General features: G+C 48.6%; 6 protein-coding genes across 6 annotated transcripts; 2 read left to right on the forward strand and 4 right to left on the reverse strand.

Annotated features, from left to right (window-relative positions):
• Window positions 1-318: 318 nt before the first annotated feature.
• Window positions 319-2,703, reverse strand: HOO65_011025 (uncharacterized protein; the record flags this gene model as incomplete). Its single annotated transcript, XM_071005498.1, has 4 exons — window positions 319-751; window positions 813-1,894; window positions 1,977-2,459; window positions 2,614-2,703. The coding sequence occupies 4 exons, from the start codon at window positions 2,701-2,703 to the stop codon at window positions 319-321; spliced, it is 2,088 nt and encodes a 695-aa protein (XP_070862847.1).
• Window positions 2,704-3,960: 1,257 nt separating this feature from the next.
• On the reverse strand, window positions 3,961-5,415 carry HOO65_011026 (uncharacterized protein; the record flags this gene model as incomplete). Its single annotated transcript, XM_070999860.1, has 1 exon — window positions 3,961-5,415. One exon carries the CDS (start codon window positions 5,413-5,415, stop codon window positions 3,961-3,963), a length of 1,455 nt encoding a protein of 484 aa, XP_070862848.1.
• A 3,663-nt stretch (window positions 5,416-9,078) lies between these two features.
• Window positions 9,079-11,742, reverse strand: HOO65_011027 (mRNA cleavage and polyadenylation specificity factor complex subunit pta1; the record flags this gene model as incomplete). The annotated part of the gene is made up of 5 exons (XM_071005437.1): window positions 9,079-9,209; window positions 9,324-10,909; window positions 10,974-11,104; window positions 11,168-11,333; window positions 11,405-11,742. 5 exons carry the CDS (start codon window positions 11,740-11,742, stop codon window positions 9,079-9,081), a joined length of 2,352 nt encoding a protein of 783 aa, XP_070862849.1.
• A 919-nt stretch (window positions 11,743-12,661) lies between these two features.
• On the forward strand, window positions 12,662-13,054 carry HOO65_011028 (Cytochrome oxidase assembly protein 3, mitochondrial; the record flags this gene model as incomplete). The annotated part of the gene is made up of 3 exons (XM_071006226.1): window positions 12,662-12,669; window positions 12,744-12,865; window positions 12,969-13,054. 3 exons carry the CDS (start codon window positions 12,662-12,664, stop codon window positions 13,052-13,054), a joined length of 216 nt encoding a protein of 71 aa, XP_070862850.1.
• A 780-nt stretch (window positions 13,055-13,834) lies between these two features.
• HOO65_011029 (Transcriptional regulatory protein DEP1) lies at window positions 13,835-15,960 on the reverse strand (the record flags this gene model as incomplete). Its single annotated transcript, XM_071005559.1, has 3 exons — window positions 13,835-14,326; window positions 14,403-14,886; window positions 14,990-15,960. 3 exons carry the CDS (start codon window positions 15,958-15,960, stop codon window positions 13,835-13,837), a joined length of 1,947 nt encoding a protein of 648 aa, XP_070862851.1.
• Window positions 15,961-16,755: 795 nt separating this feature from the next.
• Window positions 16,756-18,577, forward strand: HOO65_011030 (Nucleolar protein 12; the record flags this gene model as incomplete). The annotated part of the gene is made up of 3 exons (XM_071005659.1): window positions 16,756-16,766; window positions 16,833-16,899; window positions 16,964-18,577. 3 exons carry the CDS (start codon window positions 16,756-16,758, stop codon window positions 18,575-18,577), a joined length of 1,692 nt encoding a protein of 563 aa, XP_070862852.1.
• Between the last annotated feature and the right edge of the window lie 437 nt (window positions 18,578-19,014).

Here is a 19,014-nt window from a genome sequence, read left to right on the forward strand (position 1 = left end):
CATAAGGTCTTCGGTCGTGTAACTTCGCGGTATTCTCAAACCTGCTTCAAATCCCCGTTGCGATAGCAAATTTCCTATTTCTATTCGGAGCTCTAATATCCGCTGAATTTATCATACTCGTATTTTATTACTTCTTGTTTTTGCTTTGCTTGCTCTTCTCGCTACGTATTTCCGAGACAGCCTCGCTAAGCTAATATCATCAAACTTGAACTTGACACATGGTGCTGTGATTCATTTTCTCCGTTCATAAGATAGTCCACCGCATTTCCTCTTTATCTGAATTGATGTCCCTCGACTAAACTTTGCTTACTTGCTCGACTACTTGATGTGGTTCATACAGTCTGTCACGGGAACCATTTTCAGGCCCAGCTTGATAAACCTCTCTATTGCTTCGTCAACATCCAGCTTCTCTGCTGTCCAGTCTGCATGCTCGCCCAGAGCCAATTTGCGGTTCTTCTTGAATGCTTCGTTGGTGGCATTTGTGCTAAGCGAAATTTCGTGCCATTTTCTGGGTAGGCCATTGTCGATTGTTGTCTTAGTGTTGTCATGATATGCCTTTGCCAAGACCATGGTGTTGTCCTTGACGAGCTCGTTGCTAAATACTTGATATGAACGCACCTCTACGCGGTGGCTTTTTGCAGAGTCTTCATATGTATGAGTGGTACGAATAGCGAGACCGGATATTTGAACAGAGGCACCATCTAGGTTTGGGTAAAGCACTGCGATGCTGCTGGGCTGTGAACGGCCCGCTCTGTGAACAAGTCCTGTTAGAAGTGCCAACGGGTGTTGTAAGTGTTGGTCAAGGAACCTACCGCACTGAAGTCCTGGATTCGAGAAACTTGAGAAAATCGCTATATTTAGCTCTCAGAATATCTGGGTCAGAGACAGAAACTGTCAAACACATGTCGTTTAAACTTTCTGGACAGTGTATGTTGACACGGCCTAGCTCTGCACGTGATGGAGCAAACCTCATGGACGATCGGAAGTCAGAGTCTGCTCTGAACGAAACCAAGAACTCTTCGTCGCAAGAAACGCAGGAGAAATCAAGGTAGGTAATGCTACTCTTGAATTTGAACCCAAATGCGGCAATGTCTTTTTCGAAAGCTTGTATTTCCTGATCGACTGTCGTCATGATTGGAGAAAACGCCACTATAGGCCGACTAGGAGAATCAGGGGAGTTGAGGAACATGGCAAAATCATCGGGACGAAAGCCTACAGGTTTCTCTACTGCCAAAGGCCCCATGCCATTGAAGACCCCCGAGTCGCTTCTCACCATGAACCTACCAAAGTTGATCTTTAGGCTAATCTCGCCCCGCCATAGCCGTGCGCGGTCAAGCGTAACATGGACATTTTTTAGCAGCGAGGTACAAAACAATTCTTGGCTTTGGACACAAGCGAGGGCATCGATGGGTGTCAGAAACCCAGGTGTCCCGTATGACTCGGGACCATCCATGGACAAACGACCGGCAGAAATCGCTGCCGGTTCAAAAATGACGTTGTTGATAGTCGATTTCTTTGGCATAGATTTAGTTGATTTCTTTTTAGGCTTCACCCACGAAGTTTTGTCATCTAAAGCCAATTGACTAAGGCAATCCTCAAGCTCGGTACCATATTCATTGCAACCAAGGGTCCGGAGTGGGATAGATTCAATATCCAGACGTGCCTCTGGTGGTACAGGTCGGCGGAGAACTAGGTTATTGTCATTGATACCTCCAGATATGACAGATATGCGATATGATGTTGAGACTTGGGCAGATACATCTTCAATGGATTCTTTCCCTGGGTTGAAGAACATAGAGCTGGCAAGACCAAGGCTGTCAAGAGATTCAAAAGCTAGTTCGTATCTTTTTGCATTTGGTGGTTGGATGATATTGATTGGTGACTGCGATGGATACTAAAGGTGAAGAGACGCGGGTAAGTGACTGAAAAGAAGTGACATGTGGATAGGAAAGTCCAAGGGCGTAGACACAACATACCTTCTCTTCTTCTAGAAGATTGAGTTTGCGAAGGGCTTCTTTGATAGCAGCTTGTGAATCTGCACCGATATAAACAACTTGAGCTTGAACATTGGGAATCATAGTAGTCTTGGTTTCCTGGGCTAACATCTTGAGTGTCTCGCCGACTGTGCCATACTGGCGTAGCATGTCCCGCAAGGACCACTGCCAAACACCAGTGGAGGTTTCCTCAAGACGGTCCCAAACAGCCGCAAAGGGCATGCTAGCGATGTCATTGGGCAGGGAAAACTTGTGCATATCTTGCTTCTCGGTTTCCGTTAGGGGGACAAGATCGCCGGCACCGTTTCTCCGGCGGCAAAGACCAGTTAGGCTGCCAAACTCACAGTTATCAAAGAGCCCCTCATCTTCATCATCGGAACCAAGCTCAGAATCTCGAATCTGATCTGCTCTCTTGAGAAACCGTGCTAGAAGGCCAGAAACAGCATTGGCTAGTAGTGTACAGGACTGTAAAGAAGTAGAAATAGTGAAGACATTGAATTCGGGATCGTAGGTAGCTTCGTTTATTCCCTAAGCATAGCCAAACTTTTAGCATTTGATTACGACTAACTACGCCTAGCTAAGTATATAGAAATGGCAAAGGCCCCTCTGCTCGACTCACATATTCAAGTTCATGAATTTTGCCGAGGATAGCCTCAGCACCACGCGGCGTTAGATGGATAGGAATCGCAAAGTAGAGAGAAGAGAGCATCTTCCCGTTCTTCTTTTCGTTATCAAATAAAAGAAGAATGGGAGACAAAGAAGGAGAGCTGAGCGGACCTTGAGAGAAAAAAGGCTTCAGATGGAGAAGATTGCAACAAAGGATTGCTCCGCGGAGAGAAACAACTTGACAAGGCTGAGATTCACGGAGGCCATGTCAGATGAAATTCAGAATAGGAAGTGAGGAGTTTGCACTGGCCAATCACAAGAGATGCATCCGCTCACGAAGATGGAAGGAAGAAATTTGCTGTTTTTTTTTTGTGGTTGCCTCTTTCTCGAGGGGAGGGAGGGCCGTTGATGATATGCCATTTTCTAGTGGTGTCTTCTTTGTTCCAGATTAGACGAGCGCAAGAATACGAGACTTTGAAGATGCCGGTGTAGCAGTAGGCAACCTAATAAAACGGTCGGTAACTGCTTTAATCTAACAGAACCCAGCTAAGACTTTGTGGAATATGGAAATGAGGGCGGCAGTCATAATACAATCAACGTAACAAATGCTAATATATCACGAAATTCAGGGACACGTACAGCGAAAGATGCATACTAAATAGGAAGAAAGTTTCGATACAAACGAAAGACAAAGAACACCAACAAGAAAAGACCAGATACATCAGAGGGAGAGAAGATTGAACATGAGCTACACGATAAGCCATTGGCGGGCAAGTCATTATCTCAGCTTCTCCCGCTGAAGATAGACATGGATATGGATACACAAGTAACCCCAAAAACAGACACCAAGAAGCGGAAGGAAAAAGAAATAAACCAAGAAAAAGCATGTGACAGGGTGACAAACTCCTGTTCCCCTAGATCAAAGATCATGAACGAGAATGGGTACAAGTAAAAAGAAAAGACAAGACAAGAAAAAATCAAGCTGTTGAAAAAGTTCCACGTCTATTGTTAGGTGATGTGTCTGGAGAAAAAAAAAAAAAAAAAAAAAGACCTTCAGAGGGAGGAAGAACAACGAAGGTGTGTGTGTATATCTGTGCAGTATGGCGCCAAAAACAACAAAGATCCAGGATAAATTGCACTGGGGCGAACTGGCTTATACAGCCGTCGTGGATGATGGTAAGAAAAGAAAAAAAAAGAAAAAAAAAAAGAGTATGGAATGAGTCATGACAGGGCATTTGGGAAGCAATATGAAGCGTAAGGGAGATTCAGCATGAGAGGCTTCAAGCACATCTGACGCCAGATAGACAACGACGAGTGCGAAACATCAACTAGAATCTTCGCTCTTGCAGCGGTGGAGACGTTATTGGGCATCCTTGACATTCTTCTTGACATTGAGAGCCCAGCGCAGTTTATCGAGAGCCTCTTTCGACTCTGACAACAACTTCTCCATGTGCTGCTCCCGCTGATCCGTCAAAGTTTTGATATCGCGTAGCTGGTCTTCTTGTTCACGCTTGTAGGTTGTGAACTGAGCGAGAATTTCGTCCTTTTGACGTTGCAGCTCGTCAATATTAGAATGTTGCTGATCGCACAACTCGCGAAGAGTGTTGATTTTGTCATCGTCCTTGCGGCGCTCGGAGGCAATATCAACAATTTCGCTACGCATCTTGGTCACTACGCGCATGGTTTCATCGCCCTGATCCTTCCAATGCGAGGCAATGGCATTGTAACGACCTTCCATCAACTGCGCATGATTGTTGGCCTCATCGACTTGCACCTGAGACGACTGGCGGAGAGTTTCAACCTCATCACGCCAGACTTTTTCGCGGCCCAAGGCATCTTTGGATCTCGCACGTTCGAGCTCCACGGCTGCTGTCAAAGATTCGACTTGACGTTCCTTGCGTGCTAAAAGCGTCTTGGTGACATTAGCCTCAAGCAGACGGCTCTCATAGTCACTAATCAAACGTTCCATCTTTTCCTCAACCATGCGGGCGGCTTGTTTGGCCTCTTCAGCCCGTAGGCGTTCTATTTGGATATCACGCTTAAGCGCCTCGTTGTCGCTGACGAGCTTGTTGATGACCCGGCCGGTTTTTCCCAAGCCAGCTTTGCCAATAGTAGAGTCCCATGAGGGGTCGTTGGCAGAATTTGACTTGGACGGATGGCCCATTTCTGCGGATTGCTCTGCTGCCGCGGGCGGTGACGGAGATGTCGGTCGACAGAGGGTGTCCGTGTGATCGGCTGACAAAAGACTACTGTTGTTGCCCTGTACGGTATTCAGGTCCGACTGCGACGAATCGGCAGTATTGTCGTGCCTTGAAGAGTTGTTGTCGTGGGGAGGAAAATGTTGATTGGGAGCGGAGGGGGAAAGCGTATACTGGTTTTCACCGGGAATACCCGGAGAATCCGGGGCTGATGGTGGTTCTTTTAATTTGTCGGGAATTGCTGCACCTCTCTTGTCATTGAGAGTGGAGTGTCCGTTTGTTTCTCCGTGGCTGCTAGCCATAGAAGCAGTGCTGTTAACAGAGCTGGAAAAGGCGGAATTCCTGGTATTAATGGAAGGTTCGTCTGAGCTAGAGTCAGATGAGACCGCTTCGAAGCTAGGCACTGTTCGAATAGTGGTGTTGGCGGTAGAGATGGCTGCAATGGTGCTGGTCTGCATGTTTGAGGCTCCGGAGGCTGCTGTTGCCGGGGTTGAGCCGGAAGAAGAGGGAAGGGTGGCGGAGGCGGAGGGCAAAGGGACAGATGACAGCAGTGATGATGTATTGGGGGAAGGCTCGCGTGATTGTTTTCTCGACAGCACGTTGAGGGTTTGTTTCATGCTGTTGCTGAATGCGCCGGTGGCAGTTTGCGAGAGTGCAGAAGAAAAGGCAAAAGAATCTGTGCCACGCCGAGTGTCATGCGAGGACCGAGAACGGGGAGAAGCTGGCGAGGGCGATGGCAATGGTGGTGGTGATTGTGGGGAGAACGGGGGGCTGTCTTTTTCGCGGTCTTTTAACGATTCACCCAGTGAGGAAGAACGGAGGAGTCGTAGACGCGGCTTAGAGACTGAAAAGAAAGACGCAAAGGTCAGTACAACGAACACCAAGAGGATCTCCATGTGAAGGAGGAGACAGGGGAAGCGAACAGAGGTTCCTCGTGTATATAGTGGTAGTCTGGAGCTAGCCAGGACACGGGGTTCTTTCTGTCTGGTGGCCGACGCCGCGCAACTCGGGCAATGATAAGTACTGAAGGGGAAAGACAAGGGCTTGCTGGGCAAAGTGCGACTAGAGGGGGAGGGAAGCAAGCCTTCCGAGTTGCAGGATGACAGGTGCACTAGCAGCAAGTGGGCGTTCGTGAGAGCCACAACAACAAAGTTGGGTGGCGTGGTAGTAGTGATGGCGGCAATAGTAGAGTAACGGCGGCGATGCTTTTTTTTTGGCGCTGATTCTTAGAAGCGAGGAGCCATCCCACTAGAGACAGCATTGGAGCTAATTGTTGGCCCGGCCGGCCACTGGATTGGAGGCAATGTAGCTAGTGGAATGCAAAGGTTTTTCTTCTTTTCTTCTCTTTTTTTTTTTTTTTGGCAAGATGAGCCCCGGCTGGATGCGGAGCAGAGTGGATAGTCAAGAGAGCAAGATCAAGCAGCGGCCTAGGAGCAGAAAGCAGAACAGAAGAAACACAGCTTCTGGATCATACCAACGAAAAGACAAGATAAACAAACAGGCCTATCTGGCTACGATATGGCACGAGTAGCGGGAGTGGGCCGGGCAGACGGGCCAAAAGCAAACCAAGACCCATCATACATTTCAATAAAATAATAATAAAGGGAGAAAAGAAAGCCAGTGCTGAGCAGATGGTGATGATTTTGTTGGGACGTGAGGTGTGTGGAGAGGACGAGGGACAGGAGCAAGTTGACGTACCAGACAAAGATCGATTAGAATTCTTAGGGACAATCAAGTCAGTATTTGCAGGCGGCGGCAAGGCAGCAGAAGGGCGATTCTTTTTGAGAAGTCGATTGCGCATTCTCCGGAAGAAGAGGGAGAGAAGGAAGAAATAAGAGAGGAGGAGAAAAACAGGGCGAGCAAAAAAAGAAGGGGTAAATAATCCAGAGTGGGCGTGTGCAGAAACGAGCCGCGCAGAAGAGAGAAATAAAATAAAAAAAAATGTATTTTTTTTCCCTTGGATCAGGAAAGAAAAGGCAGCGCTAAACAGAACAGCAGGCAGGATAAGAATCTTCCAAAGCTGGCTTCCTGCTGCTGTCTTTTGCCTGATTTCTCTTTTCTTTTTGCTTTGTTCGGATTATCTCTTTCGATGGAAATCGAATGCGCTGTTGTTGACTTTGGCTTTGGTGGCTGGAGGGCGGGTGGGTTGTGGTTAGAGTTGAAATGCGATGTAATGCTCTTTATTTTCTTTTGGTTTAACCCTTTCTGGCTAATGACAACAACAAAGCGCTGGAAGAGGCAGGCATATGGCGATGCAGCGATAGTGACGGAGAAGATGAAGAAGCAGAGTTGACGCTGGAGCCGTACGCCCATTTGGGGGGGACTCCTTTTGCTTAAAAGGAACCTGCAAAAAGCAGAAGGCTGAGAAGTCACGGAGCAGAAGAAACATGCCTACCTAGCCTGTCTGCCTGCCTGGCTCCGGTCTAGGTCAACATGGACAACATACAACGCACAATGCACAACACAGCACACACAACGGCAAGGGCAAAGAGAGCTTGGAGCATTCATCCAATGCACAGATTCTCAAGATGCTTGCAAAAGAAGGCTAGGCGAGCTAGCAGGACAAGACAGGCAGGCACTTGGACAACGAAAAAGAGACGAAGACTTGGTGGGATTAGCGAGGGGAGGGGGTAGAATTCCATCTTGTCCATGTTCAGTCAGGGCCAAGAATTGTGTACAAGTTAGCCACGCCAATTACCTGCGAGTTGCACATTGTATGGCAGCCAAACATGCAAAATGCATAGGTTATGCACAAGAACAGCCCGACTTCTATTTACGGTTAAACAAGTCTAATGGAGACTACATCACCGTCGGTCCCCTTCCTCCCCCCTCTCCTTTCTTTTCCACACCATCGTAGCTTCCCCGGAGGAGAGCACGGCATGGTGTGTCCTACGCAAGCACTACTTGCTTGTGTGGTTTAAGGAATACCATATCATAGCCATGTCAATTTACATGTGCATGCTATGTACGTACATGTGTCAAATATCCACACCCCCCACCATAACTCGTCGGTGTATATGCAGGCACTTGAATTGCCATAGCCATGTTCGCCTCCCAACTACAGACTATCTATCTAGCACTAAGCCAGCTCGTGTTCAATTCGAGCTTACGCCCATTCCTCTGGCAATAGACATCTCAACATTGTGCATCAGGCTGTCTTGTTGTCCTCCTTTCGTAGCCAAAGACAAGAGCTGAAACAGGGCAGTCTAGGGTTGCCGGTTCCTGCATCTAGGGGGGGGGGGCAATCAATGGAAAGCAGACTTGGTTAGAGAGCTCTGGCCCGGCAAGCCTCGACCGACTCTACGTCTAGACTTTTTATCGTGGGGTTATGCGCAGCGCCGTGCAAGCAATGCAAATCCTTATATGCCGTAGTACATCAACATCAAGCCCCAAGAACAGGACACAGTAATAAGCTAGTTAGCAGGCTTCCACACCCCACGTTCTTTCCTAGTCCCTAATCCACCTCAACCTGAACAGAGACAGTCCAGGCCGTTGAGAAAAGAAAAAAAAAAAAAAAAAAAAAAGAAAACGATAAAAAGGGAGAAAAAAAAAAAAGAAAACAAAAAGCTTTAGCCAGTCTTCTCCCCAGCAACGGTGCTGTTTCTTCCCCTCCTTTGTCTTCTCTTTTCTTCTGCTCTCCCTGTCTCCCTTTCGCCTGTATCTTCTTAAATTGTGCTGCCCCTGTCTCCAGCTCCACTAAAAAGGTCCTACCTCTCTTTGAGAATAAAGGATTTCTCTACACAGAGCGGCCAAAAGAGTTTATACACGTCGATCCTTTCAGGACACCACACATCGTGGATAGCAAATACTAACACAGCTCAGCATTCAGCACTCATTGGCTTTGCATCTCCCATCATCTTCTAGTCGCAATTGGGCCAGAAAGAGAGATTGGGCCTTTATTTTCCCCTCGCTTCTTCTAGCACTGCGTCTTGCTTCGTTCTTAACTTGGGCTGCTGCTGATGATGCAATAGGGTTACGTTGTTGGTAGTATATCAAAAACCCTAAATAAAATAAGTCAAATCAATTCTTGGCAAGCGGTTCTTTTACTCGGGCAATCGTGTAACCAGCTCCACACGGCTGCGTGCTGCTTTGCTCCAAAGTCTTTTTTGAGAACGTATACAGAAGCCATAAAAAGTTCATATAATTAAAAAACCATGTAGATTGAGTTCTCTTGGCCTGTCCTCCGACGTTTGAATTTTAACGTCGAATCTTCTGGCAACGCACATGCGTATCAAGCCTTGATACCGTGAGTTGCGACTGTCTTCGTGTAAATCTCATCTCTATGCCACGGGAACTTCGGCCTCGTTATTAGTTGTAGTAGTCTTGTTTTCCGCATTCTGAATAGCGGCAGATAGCCATTCAGGGCGGAACTTGCCAAGGTATTTCCCAGCCATATTCCGTGCGTCTTCCACTATACACCGCAAAGAAAAAAAAAAAAAAAAAGTCAGAAGAGGGTCCACAGAATGAGCAAAAGCCGGAAGACAACAGTTAGAAGAAACATGGGCAGACAGGTGGGTGGACTTACCATCAAGCCAAATATCCTGAATGGCATCGAGGGCTAATTCTTTGATAGGCGGCCGCATCATAACCAGATATAACAGACTATTAAGCACCAGCGAGACCACTGTCGGATCGCGACACGTCTGCTTTACTCGCGTCAGAATCGGCTCGCTGAGCTCGGGGATTTCCGAGAGGAACCGTGTAAGCACCCGGTCGCCCGGATGCAAGTATGGCAGGAATCCGTCTAGTACGCGGAGCACAAGTTGATGGTACTGCGTTCCATGGCCACCATCGCTGCTGGCCCGGGACTGACCATACTTGAGTTGGATCTGATCATTATACCACTCCTCGCATAGCCAGGTGACAGCTACGTCAATCCGTTTGCGGAAATCAGCCATCACATACTCAAAGATCATATCGCGAAGATCAGTGTTGAGTGTAAGGGTTTTCCCTTCCGCCCTTAAGGATTTAGCTGTCAAGACACCACCGGTTTTGGTGTCCTCATCTTCGCTTTCATTGTCGGTCTTGATTTCTGATTTAATTGGCTTGTCATGCTGAATTTCGGATGAACCGCGACTGGCAATACGAATCAGAGTGGTTATCCAGGAATCACGATCTCCCATGTGAGCAGCAAACTGCCTCCACCCGACTTTGGACTTTTTGGCCACCATGGAATCATCGCCAACAACAACACAGTCCTCAAATACTTGTTGTAGGGCAACCTGGCCCATGCCCGTTGCGGACTCCCGAGTGAGGGGAGGCGCTGTGGCAAGCTTGAAGGCTTCTAGCGATAACGAGGCCTCATGGTTGGTGGGGGGCACAACCTGGGTCGACTCGCAGACCATTTTGTTTTGAGTCTGGTCATCGTCTTCAGGCCCATCAAAATCGGGTTCGTAATCGTCGTCATCGTCATCCTCATTGGTGCTTACTAACGGCGGCACTGCTGTGTTTGAGGGCAGCGGGGGAGGCACAGAGGATTTAAGATGCTCAAGTCGCTGCCGGACATCTCCAATTTTGCGGTTTAATACATGCGGGCTGATCGAAGCAAGTGCTGATATCACAATCCGAGACACAAGCGGTGGCGGTAGAGTATGTACATCAAAGTTTTTGACGGTGTCGGAGGCGGCTTTGGTTAGAGTGAAAACATCACCAAGTGTATGAGGGCCAGGCCCCAAAGGCGCGGTTTCGTAGTCTTCTTCTGGCTGTTGAGGCGGAGGTGGAGGGAAAGATGGTGGCGGCTGTGCTGTCCGTTGCCGTTTGGGATCTGAATGGGGCTGCTGGAGCGGTTCAAGGGGACGCTTGCGCCCGGCATCTTCTGTAGCATTGGATCCTCTTGCTGTTAGCCATTCTAGGCGCTGGTGGATTCGTTGACTGAAGGGGTTCTGAGGATCACGCTTCATGAAGCCAATTAGAAATATACGGATAGTTTTGACCAGCGACTTCATCATGACCGCTTCTTTAGCGGACAGAGTTCCAGTGGCATTCTGGTAAGGGTCAAAGTTAAGAACAATGTTGAGAATCCTGTTGCCGATGTTTTGGCGTCCGCGAACGAGGATGGCCAAGCAGTTGAGAGTAGCATCAATGAGTAAGCCTTCTCCGGAGACAACGTTGCTGGTGGCAAGACATGTTAGATGCGTCTGTCTCAATGAAGATCTAGTGGTTATAAGGGACTTACATTTTGCTGTCTTGAAGCGTTCCCATGATGCGATCTAGCAGTCCATGGGCCTCAGCTTCCATCATACGAGGGTCAAGAAGAGCATGGTTGGCGGTGATGCGATCAAGCGAAACGTCCATAGAGTCATTGCGCTACTGAATATTAGAAACAAAGTCGCTCGATTACTTGTAATTGGCGAAGCGCAATAGACTTACCTTGGCCTCCAAGCCTATAGAGGGTGTTTGAGCAAGCACGACGCGCTGCGCAAACTTAATACAGCATATCCGAACAGATATGCTTGCGGTTTCCCAGATCGTGAATATTCTAGACTTAATGGCCGTCATTTTCTCCCAGGTTATGTTGTCGTATGAGTTCTCGATACTAGAATTGACAGATACACGGGGTTTGTTAGGAGGGTGCAAACACAAGCAGAAGAAAGGAGGTAAACTTACGTCCAACGTAGGGTTACGGGATAAATACTTGCGCAGGCAAGAATAATGCTTCGCAACACGTGGAGGTCCTCATTGGGGTTGTTTAAAACAGTCTCGAGGGTGTCGATAACACCACTGACCTGCATTGTTTCCTTTTCCTTGACAGACAAAGCAGGTGTCGCAAAAGCCTCGGCAAGAAAGTCGGCTCCCCATCGTCGCAGCTCTACCAGCGTGTTAGGCTGCAGGATAGGCAAGATGCCTTTGACAACATCTGGGTAGAACTTGACGTCAGCGAGAACTAGCTTTCGAGCATCGTTGAGCTGGCGAATCTGCTCCTCTACACTTGCTGAGCCGGCCATGCTGGTGTGTAGCGATGGTTATGGAGTTAAGATATAGGACGTATGACAGTCAAATCTAGTGAGTCCAGCCGGCCAAGCGCAGCTTGATTATGTTGGACAATCGCTGTTGTTGCGGTTCGAGGTCGAGAAGGGAAAAGAGTACCGAAAGAAGAAGAGAAAATCGCGCTGGAAATTAATCCTGTTGTGTTTTTATCTTAAAGATATACGTGCGAAGTAGGCGATGGAGGTTGTCGATTTTGGAATGAGTAAAAAAGTGCAAAGCTTTAGGCAAAGCGGCAGAGGAAAACCGGCCCCCCCAAAAAGGAAACAAGGATGAGTGCCGAAGCCTCGTCGCGATGATTCTATTGGGAGAAGCTGCCGCGTTATTAGACCTTGGGCGTGGACTTGCTGCAGCAAAAATTGACGTGAGCAGGTAAAATAACAGACCAAGTCGAAAAGGGAAAAAAGGAAAGAAATAAAGAGAAGAAAATAGGTAGGTCATCTACGATTAACAGCAAGCATTACGAGCAAGACATAAGGCTGACCAGTTATCGTTGAAAAATTTGTCTGTAAACTTATTCGATAATAAGGCAAGAGCAAGAAGAAGCTTCGTTCCTTCCCTTCTTCCCCTTTGCCTTGTCCTTTCCCTGCAACGAGGGTTCCTGAAATCGAGACGTCAAAAAAGCGAAAGCCAGAAACTCTGGACCCATTATTTTTGCACGACGTCACTAGAGAATTTCCCATTTAGCCGAAACTTACCCATCGCAGAAACAGAGGCCATTCTCTCTCAGCCCACTTCAAGGCTCATGTGAATAGACGTTTGAATACCGATAACTTGTTTGGCTGAATGAGACAATCCGAACAAGAAAGAGTGCGATTTGTGTTCTAACTGAAAATTCGTGGTCTACTCTTTATTATACATTACTGTACCAAGATAAATATGCCTGCGTATGTGGAGGGCGTCCTCGGGTACCTGTTGATGAAGAAGAACCTGCTCACTAATCTCTTACTGTTCTATGCAGCAACAACTCTTACTACACCCGGAACTTTGGCCAAGGCCAGGCCCTCATTCGAGCTCGTAAACCGTATTTGATTCGGAATGCTGTCACCGGCTTTGCTCTAACCGGCGTCGTCGGTGCTGTTTGTAAGTGTGTCTTGCACGATACTATTACTAGATCGCCATCCCTAGATCATCACTACTCTGCAGATCTTCCATTCTATATACTGACGTACAAACCTTTATTTAGACTGGTACACTCTCCATGCTGTTGGCCAGGAAAACTTCGATGATGTTAAGATTCCTGATACCCCGTCAGCCTCTACCAAGTCATGAGCATGAGCAGCGTGGACGGCGTTGCCTATTCCTCTTGAAGTCGTTTTGCACGCTTTTGTTTTTCTATCCTGGGGTTTCGGATGCTAGAAATGAATAGTGCAGCCTGGATTGCACCTCTTATTCCATTTCTGTGTATATTACTACTTTGTCGCTTCAAAATGGTCTTGACTTTTCTCGCTTGCTTGATGATTATAAAGAATCGGTGACGGATAGATGCAGTGTTGCATGGTAAACTGCCACCTCGCGAAGACTGCCTCCGAGTTTGGTTCAACATGTGTATGTCTATAGTTGCAAGTATCGCGTATATACCATTTCTTTACCACGCTACTAGGACGAAAACAAAAAGCCTCCTGGTACATATATATCTAGACCATGTAGCACTTGATATAATGGCAAGGCTAGCTGGACAAAGAGGCTTGAAGATGAACAAAAGAAATGAAGAAAGCAACCACAGAAAAAAACAACAAGCGCGAATACAAGAATTGACGTTGATTCGCCTATAAGGACAAGAAAAAAAAACGCCCTTTTATCCAAGGTATAGAAATAATAAAGAAAAAAAAAGAATGGAAGAAATAAAAACAAGGACAAGGACTCTCCTGCTATTGTTGCCGCTTCTCTTGCCTGTTCCTCTCCATCTGCACACCATGTTCTGGAAGCCATGGATGATACCGTGCGTATTAAAGGCCCCCCCCCCTAAAATGGAATATGTTTGGTTGTCATATGTGTTCTATGTCTCCTTCCTTCTATCAGAAAAGAGAGGAAATGCGGGACAGCCGGTCCTCATGCCCGCGTTGCGTCCATAGACGGCCGGAGCGGAGGAGGCAGAACATTGCTTGGTACATGGCTTGACAAGCGAGACCTGTTTGCAACTGTGCTATGAGATGTCGATGTGTTGCCATCTTTGGCCTTGGCCTGGCCTGTTCGGCGGCTAGATGCGCTGCTGGACCGGTGGCCAGAAACTTTAGTGCGATTAGGGGGCAGAGTTGCAATGGCAGTAGTCGGGGCTACATGGGTGGTATCCCCAGTAGCGGTTGCGGCTGCTGTTATCATATCTGTGCTAGTTTCAAGTGGGTCGCTGATGCTGGTGGGTATGGAAGCCGCGGGCATAGCAATGGGGGCTTGTGATCGGTCTCGGGCATGAACAGTGGCTGGGTGCAAGGCGATGTCGTGCATGGCTTGTGGGGCATTAATAGCCTGACCTGAAACGGACGTCGGAGCTGGCGTTGACACTGTGGCCGGAGAAAGCCGGTTATGTGGCTGGTACATGACATGCTGCAAAAGGTACATCATGTCAGGATGGATTTGATTTCCCTCAGGCTCTATAGAGTAAGGGCGTTCAACGCCTTACCTTGATGGCATTGAGGTCGTCCTCAACCTCAAGCTCGCTAGCTCCTAGCATCATTGGCACAGCGGGGAAGCCCACATGCTTGGCGATACCAGATAGGATGGAAACCTCTGTATTGTAGGCAATGGCGTTGCGTGTTTGTTGAGCAGGTGTGGAAGGATAGAGCAGTGCCACATCGGGGACACTGTGCGCTTTACGGCGGATATTCTGCGTGTCGTACCAGTCCTTGTTAAGGAGCTCGAGAAACTCTTCGCGCTTTTCGCGCATGCCCTGGTAGAACTGCGACCATATCTGGGCTCGTGTCGCAATAGCTACCTGCTCATGAGCCTTGAGGATGTATTCATACTCTTTATCAATATGTCGGATTTTTGTTTCGTATCGCTCATCTATGCATTGCTTCATGGCGAGATATTCTGGGTGGTAGGGTTCGTCAGCGAGGAGGGACTGTTCTTCTTTTTCCAGTTTGTCGAGACGGTCTTTAAAGAGCCTGAGGAGAGGGGAGAATAAATATCAGCACATGGGTCGCGTGAAATGAAAAAAAAAAAAATATAAAAAAAGATGGGCCTGGTGAGGAAAAGAGTAGAACAAACCTGTCCCTGAAGGTAACAAAGCGAGCTTCAATCGCAGCCCATTCTTCGAGAGCAATGCGCTTCTTCTCCACTACACTCGAGATATTAGTATCGACTGAGACTCCATAACCATCGCAGAAATGCGGGTTCGCCTTACACTCTTCCTCGTTTCTAGCTGCTGCCTCGGCTTCCTCGTCGATGTCGGCATCATGGTCATGGTCGTGGTCACTGCGTGCTTGGGCATCATCATCGGTCCCTACATCTATGTCGTCATGGCCGTTACTGTTGGTAGAAGCACCTCCGATTTTGATGCCGTTTGGTGGCTTCGAGTCTCTAGATAGGCCGGTGGTGCCGGCGCCAGTGCCGTTGAGCTCTTGGCTGTTGCGTTCATCAACAAGGCTTGGTTGCTGGCGGCTGTTGTCTAATGGATCGGCTATGAGGGTTTGGAGAGTAGACACCCGCGTGCTTTCTCTTCCAGATAGGGCACCCGACACGCTTCTCTTGAGGTTGGGCTGGCCGTTTTCCGAAGCTTCGGTATCGGGAGACCGCTTACGCTTCTGATTCGCCAGCTTTGACGCGACATTTGGGAGGGGCGACTGAGGAAGGCCATCGCTTGCATATGGCCCGTCCAAGTCGTCTGACCCGATGGGAGGAGACTTTACGGTACGCCCCAAGCGGGTGGGGGTTTTCTCAATAATATGGTCCTGGTTGAATTGATCTAGTACGACACTCTTGTGGCGTTGGATCATGGGGGTGTCGTAAAGACGTTCGGTCTCTGCCTCGGTATCGTTGCCAGCGTCTGACAAGTTGCTGTCCGAATCGTCGTCGACAATGAGTGGCTTTCCACTAGCCAAAATATCGTTGTCCAGCTCATCTGGAAGACCATCTTTATCCTCGACCTCGCTGAGAGGACTAGTTGTGGTACTAGCTTCTGCGTCGAGATTCGGCTCGATGAGATGAAGGCCCGGGGCGGGCTGAGTGGCAGTAGCCATCGCTGTGTTGGAGAAAAAGCCGATGGAGGAGGTATTGAAATGGCCCAAGAATTTCAGGAAAGAATATTAACCGCCGGCCAGTTGGCGATATAGACGAAGCTCTCCTGTGCTCTGTTGTGTGGGAATCAGAGCGAGGGCGGTTTTGGTTTTGGCTCTTGGTTGAATGACAATTGAGACGGGTGTATTATTTTTAGGACGACAGAAACACAACGGTGAAAAGAGAGCTACCACTGAAAAAAAAAATGATGTGCTTTAATGGAGGAGCCGAAAAGTGAAACTTTGCAGAGGAAGGCTTTGCAACAAGCAAGGTGGGAGGTAGTCGGGAAAAGACTTTGTTGGTAGAGAGCGAGAATGGGTGGTGGGTTGGGTGGTGACAGAGAAAGAGGAAAGAAACTCTTCAAGCAACGGGGGCCGATGCGATCACCATACAATTTCCAGGGCGATTTAGTGCTGTAATCCAATCTAGGCTTGGAAAATTGACTGGCAGGCCAGTGACAGCTGCATCGTCGCACTGCCAGCTGATCGATAAGCCTCAATCCGGAAAGGCGCTGAAAAACCCTTACCCTAGAAGCTAGTCTCGGACATGACTTCATTTTGGTGGGCCCAAAGGCGGTGAGAGGTGCGTTTGAATGTCCCCACTAAAAAATTGAAAGAAGCACTTGGGAATTTTTCCATCAAGGGCGAGTTAGCGACGCTGACCACTCGACTTGACGATACTTACGCCGTGTGTTATTTCACGTTTCCATAGCGCAAGCCAAGTTACAAGTTACAATAACCAGACAGGCAACAATAACAATGACTGGCCTGTAAGTACGAGATTCCCGCCTGTCAGTACTGATCGGAGTTTTAACTTTTTTGTCTTTGGGTGGCAGGAGCTCTATATTCGGTGTTACTTCCAAGACGGTTGACTCGTCTCTGGATGCGCTCTTCAGTACCAGCGTAAGTTGCGGCTAATTTTGTTTGCGGATATTCTTCTTTGCGTTCCCGCTAATGCAGTGAATAGGCTGGTCCTGTCAAGCCCTCCACGATAATCAAGCCGAGCTCTAGCTCTAAGAAGCCTAAGAAGCCTGAAACAACGAACGAGGATACCAGCAACGACGAGGATGAGGATGAGAACGAAAGCGAGGGCGAAGAGTCAAACAGCGATGAAGTAATGAGTGACGCGAGCCAAGACGAGGAGCTGGAGGAGAACCCCATCCAGGTTTCTGCCAAGGAGCGCAAGCGCAAACGCAAGCAGGCCGACGAGGAGCTTGAAACGAAATATCTGCAGAAGCTGGCTAAAGAAGAGGAAGAGGCTCAGCCCGTAAAGCGCCACAAGAGCACTACCGGTGAAACTGGGGCCTCTACTAAGGACGAAGACGGCGATCTCGCTTCTGACGCAGCCTCCGACGACGAGTCTGATGTCTCCCCCGAAGACCTTGTTCACGAATCGCTGCAAGGCAAAGCCACCGCTACCACCACCGCCGCGCTCCCTTCCGATGAACTCGAAAAGGCCAGTCGGACGGTTTTCCTGGCCAATGTCGCCTCTGATGCCTCTACGAACAAGGCTATGAAGAAGGCCCTGATGGCTCATATGGGCTCTATTCTCGACAGCGAAGCTAAGCCTGCTGAAACCATTGAGTCGATCCGTTTCCGCTCACTCGCATTCTCTACAGCCGCCATGCCCAAGCGTGCAGCCTTCATCACCAAGTCGATGCAGGAAGCCACTACAAAATCCTGCAATGCCTATGTCGTGTACTCCACGCCTACCGCTGCACGCAAGGCGTGTGCTAAGCTTAACGGCAGTAAAGTGCTCGACCGCCATCTCCGTGTTGATAGCGTTTCTCACCCGGCTGCTACAGATGGGAGACGGTGCGTGTTTGTTGGTAATTTGGGATTTGTGGATGATGAGTCCGTGTTCTCAACCGATGGAGAGGGCAACACAGAAAAGAAGAAGCGCAACAAGGTGCCCTCAGACATCGAAGAGGGTCTGTGGCGTGTGTTCAACGAACATGCCGGCCGTGTCGAAAGCGTGCGTGTGGTACGCGATGCCAAGACACGCGTCGGCAAGGGGTTCGCTTATGTCCAGTTCTACGACGCCAATCATGTCGAGAAGGCCCTACTTCTGAACGCCAAGAAGTTTCCGCCCATGCTGCCGCGCGCTCTGCGCGTCACTCGTGCCAAGGACCCACGCAAGACCAACAAGGCTATTGACCGTAGCCGCACCAAGGCCGAAACCCAGGCCAAGGCCAAGGCTGCGCCCAAGTCGTCATCCACCGCCCACGTCCCCAAAGTGACCAATGAGGAGCAATCGATGGCGGGCCGTGCTGGCAAGCTGCTAGGCCGCTCGGGAGCGCTCCGCCAGAAGTTGAGCCAAAGGGACAACGACCGTCGTACTAGTAGCAGCGGCAGGCCAGCACATGCCTCAGGCTCAGGCGTCAACACACAGAAACGGCCGGTAATTAAGACACCCGAGGGTGTCGTGCTTGAAGGCCGCCGTGCATCCGCAAACGACGGCAAACCAAACGACATCAAGTTCAGCAAGAAAGGCAGAGGCGGCGTGCGCAAGAAGAGACCCACTGGCCACCGGGCAAAGCGGACGGCTGAGTGGAAGAAGAAGACTGGTGCTGGGAATTAAAGGCAGCCGATAGCCAGGGAGGGGGAGGCAGCCAGGCTGTTGTTTGCATGTGGAAAAAAGGGCATGTTTATTTTACGCAGGTTGTGATATTCTTTGTGCAATATTAGGGGCGTTTTCGTTTTGAATACATATTTTAAGGTACTTGGAAATGCTTATTTACGGATCTGATGCCCAATAGGCCCTAGACATGTCATTAATAATCAGCCCCAAAGAAACGGTGAAGAGCAAAAGAAAGCATATGAATAAAGTAAACACATTAGAAGAGCTCATGAGGCCTCGTAGCATAGCATAGCAACGATGATGAATGAACAAGAACCAGGTGGAAATCAAAGAAAAAAAAAATAACCAGAAAAAAAAATGAAGGCAAACATTAATGAGGCAGTGCGACAGTTTGAAAGTATTAAATCTTAAGCCCGTGGATTCTCAGGCCTCCTCAC

This window comes from Ceratocystis lukuohia, assembly GCF_044167205.1.
Source record: "Ceratocystis lukuohia strain C4212 chromosome Unknown Supercontig1_pilon, whole genome shotgun sequence".
NCBI classification, from domain to species: Eukaryota; Fungi; Ascomycota; class Sordariomycetes; order Microascales; family Ceratocystidaceae; genus Ceratocystis; species Ceratocystis lukuohia.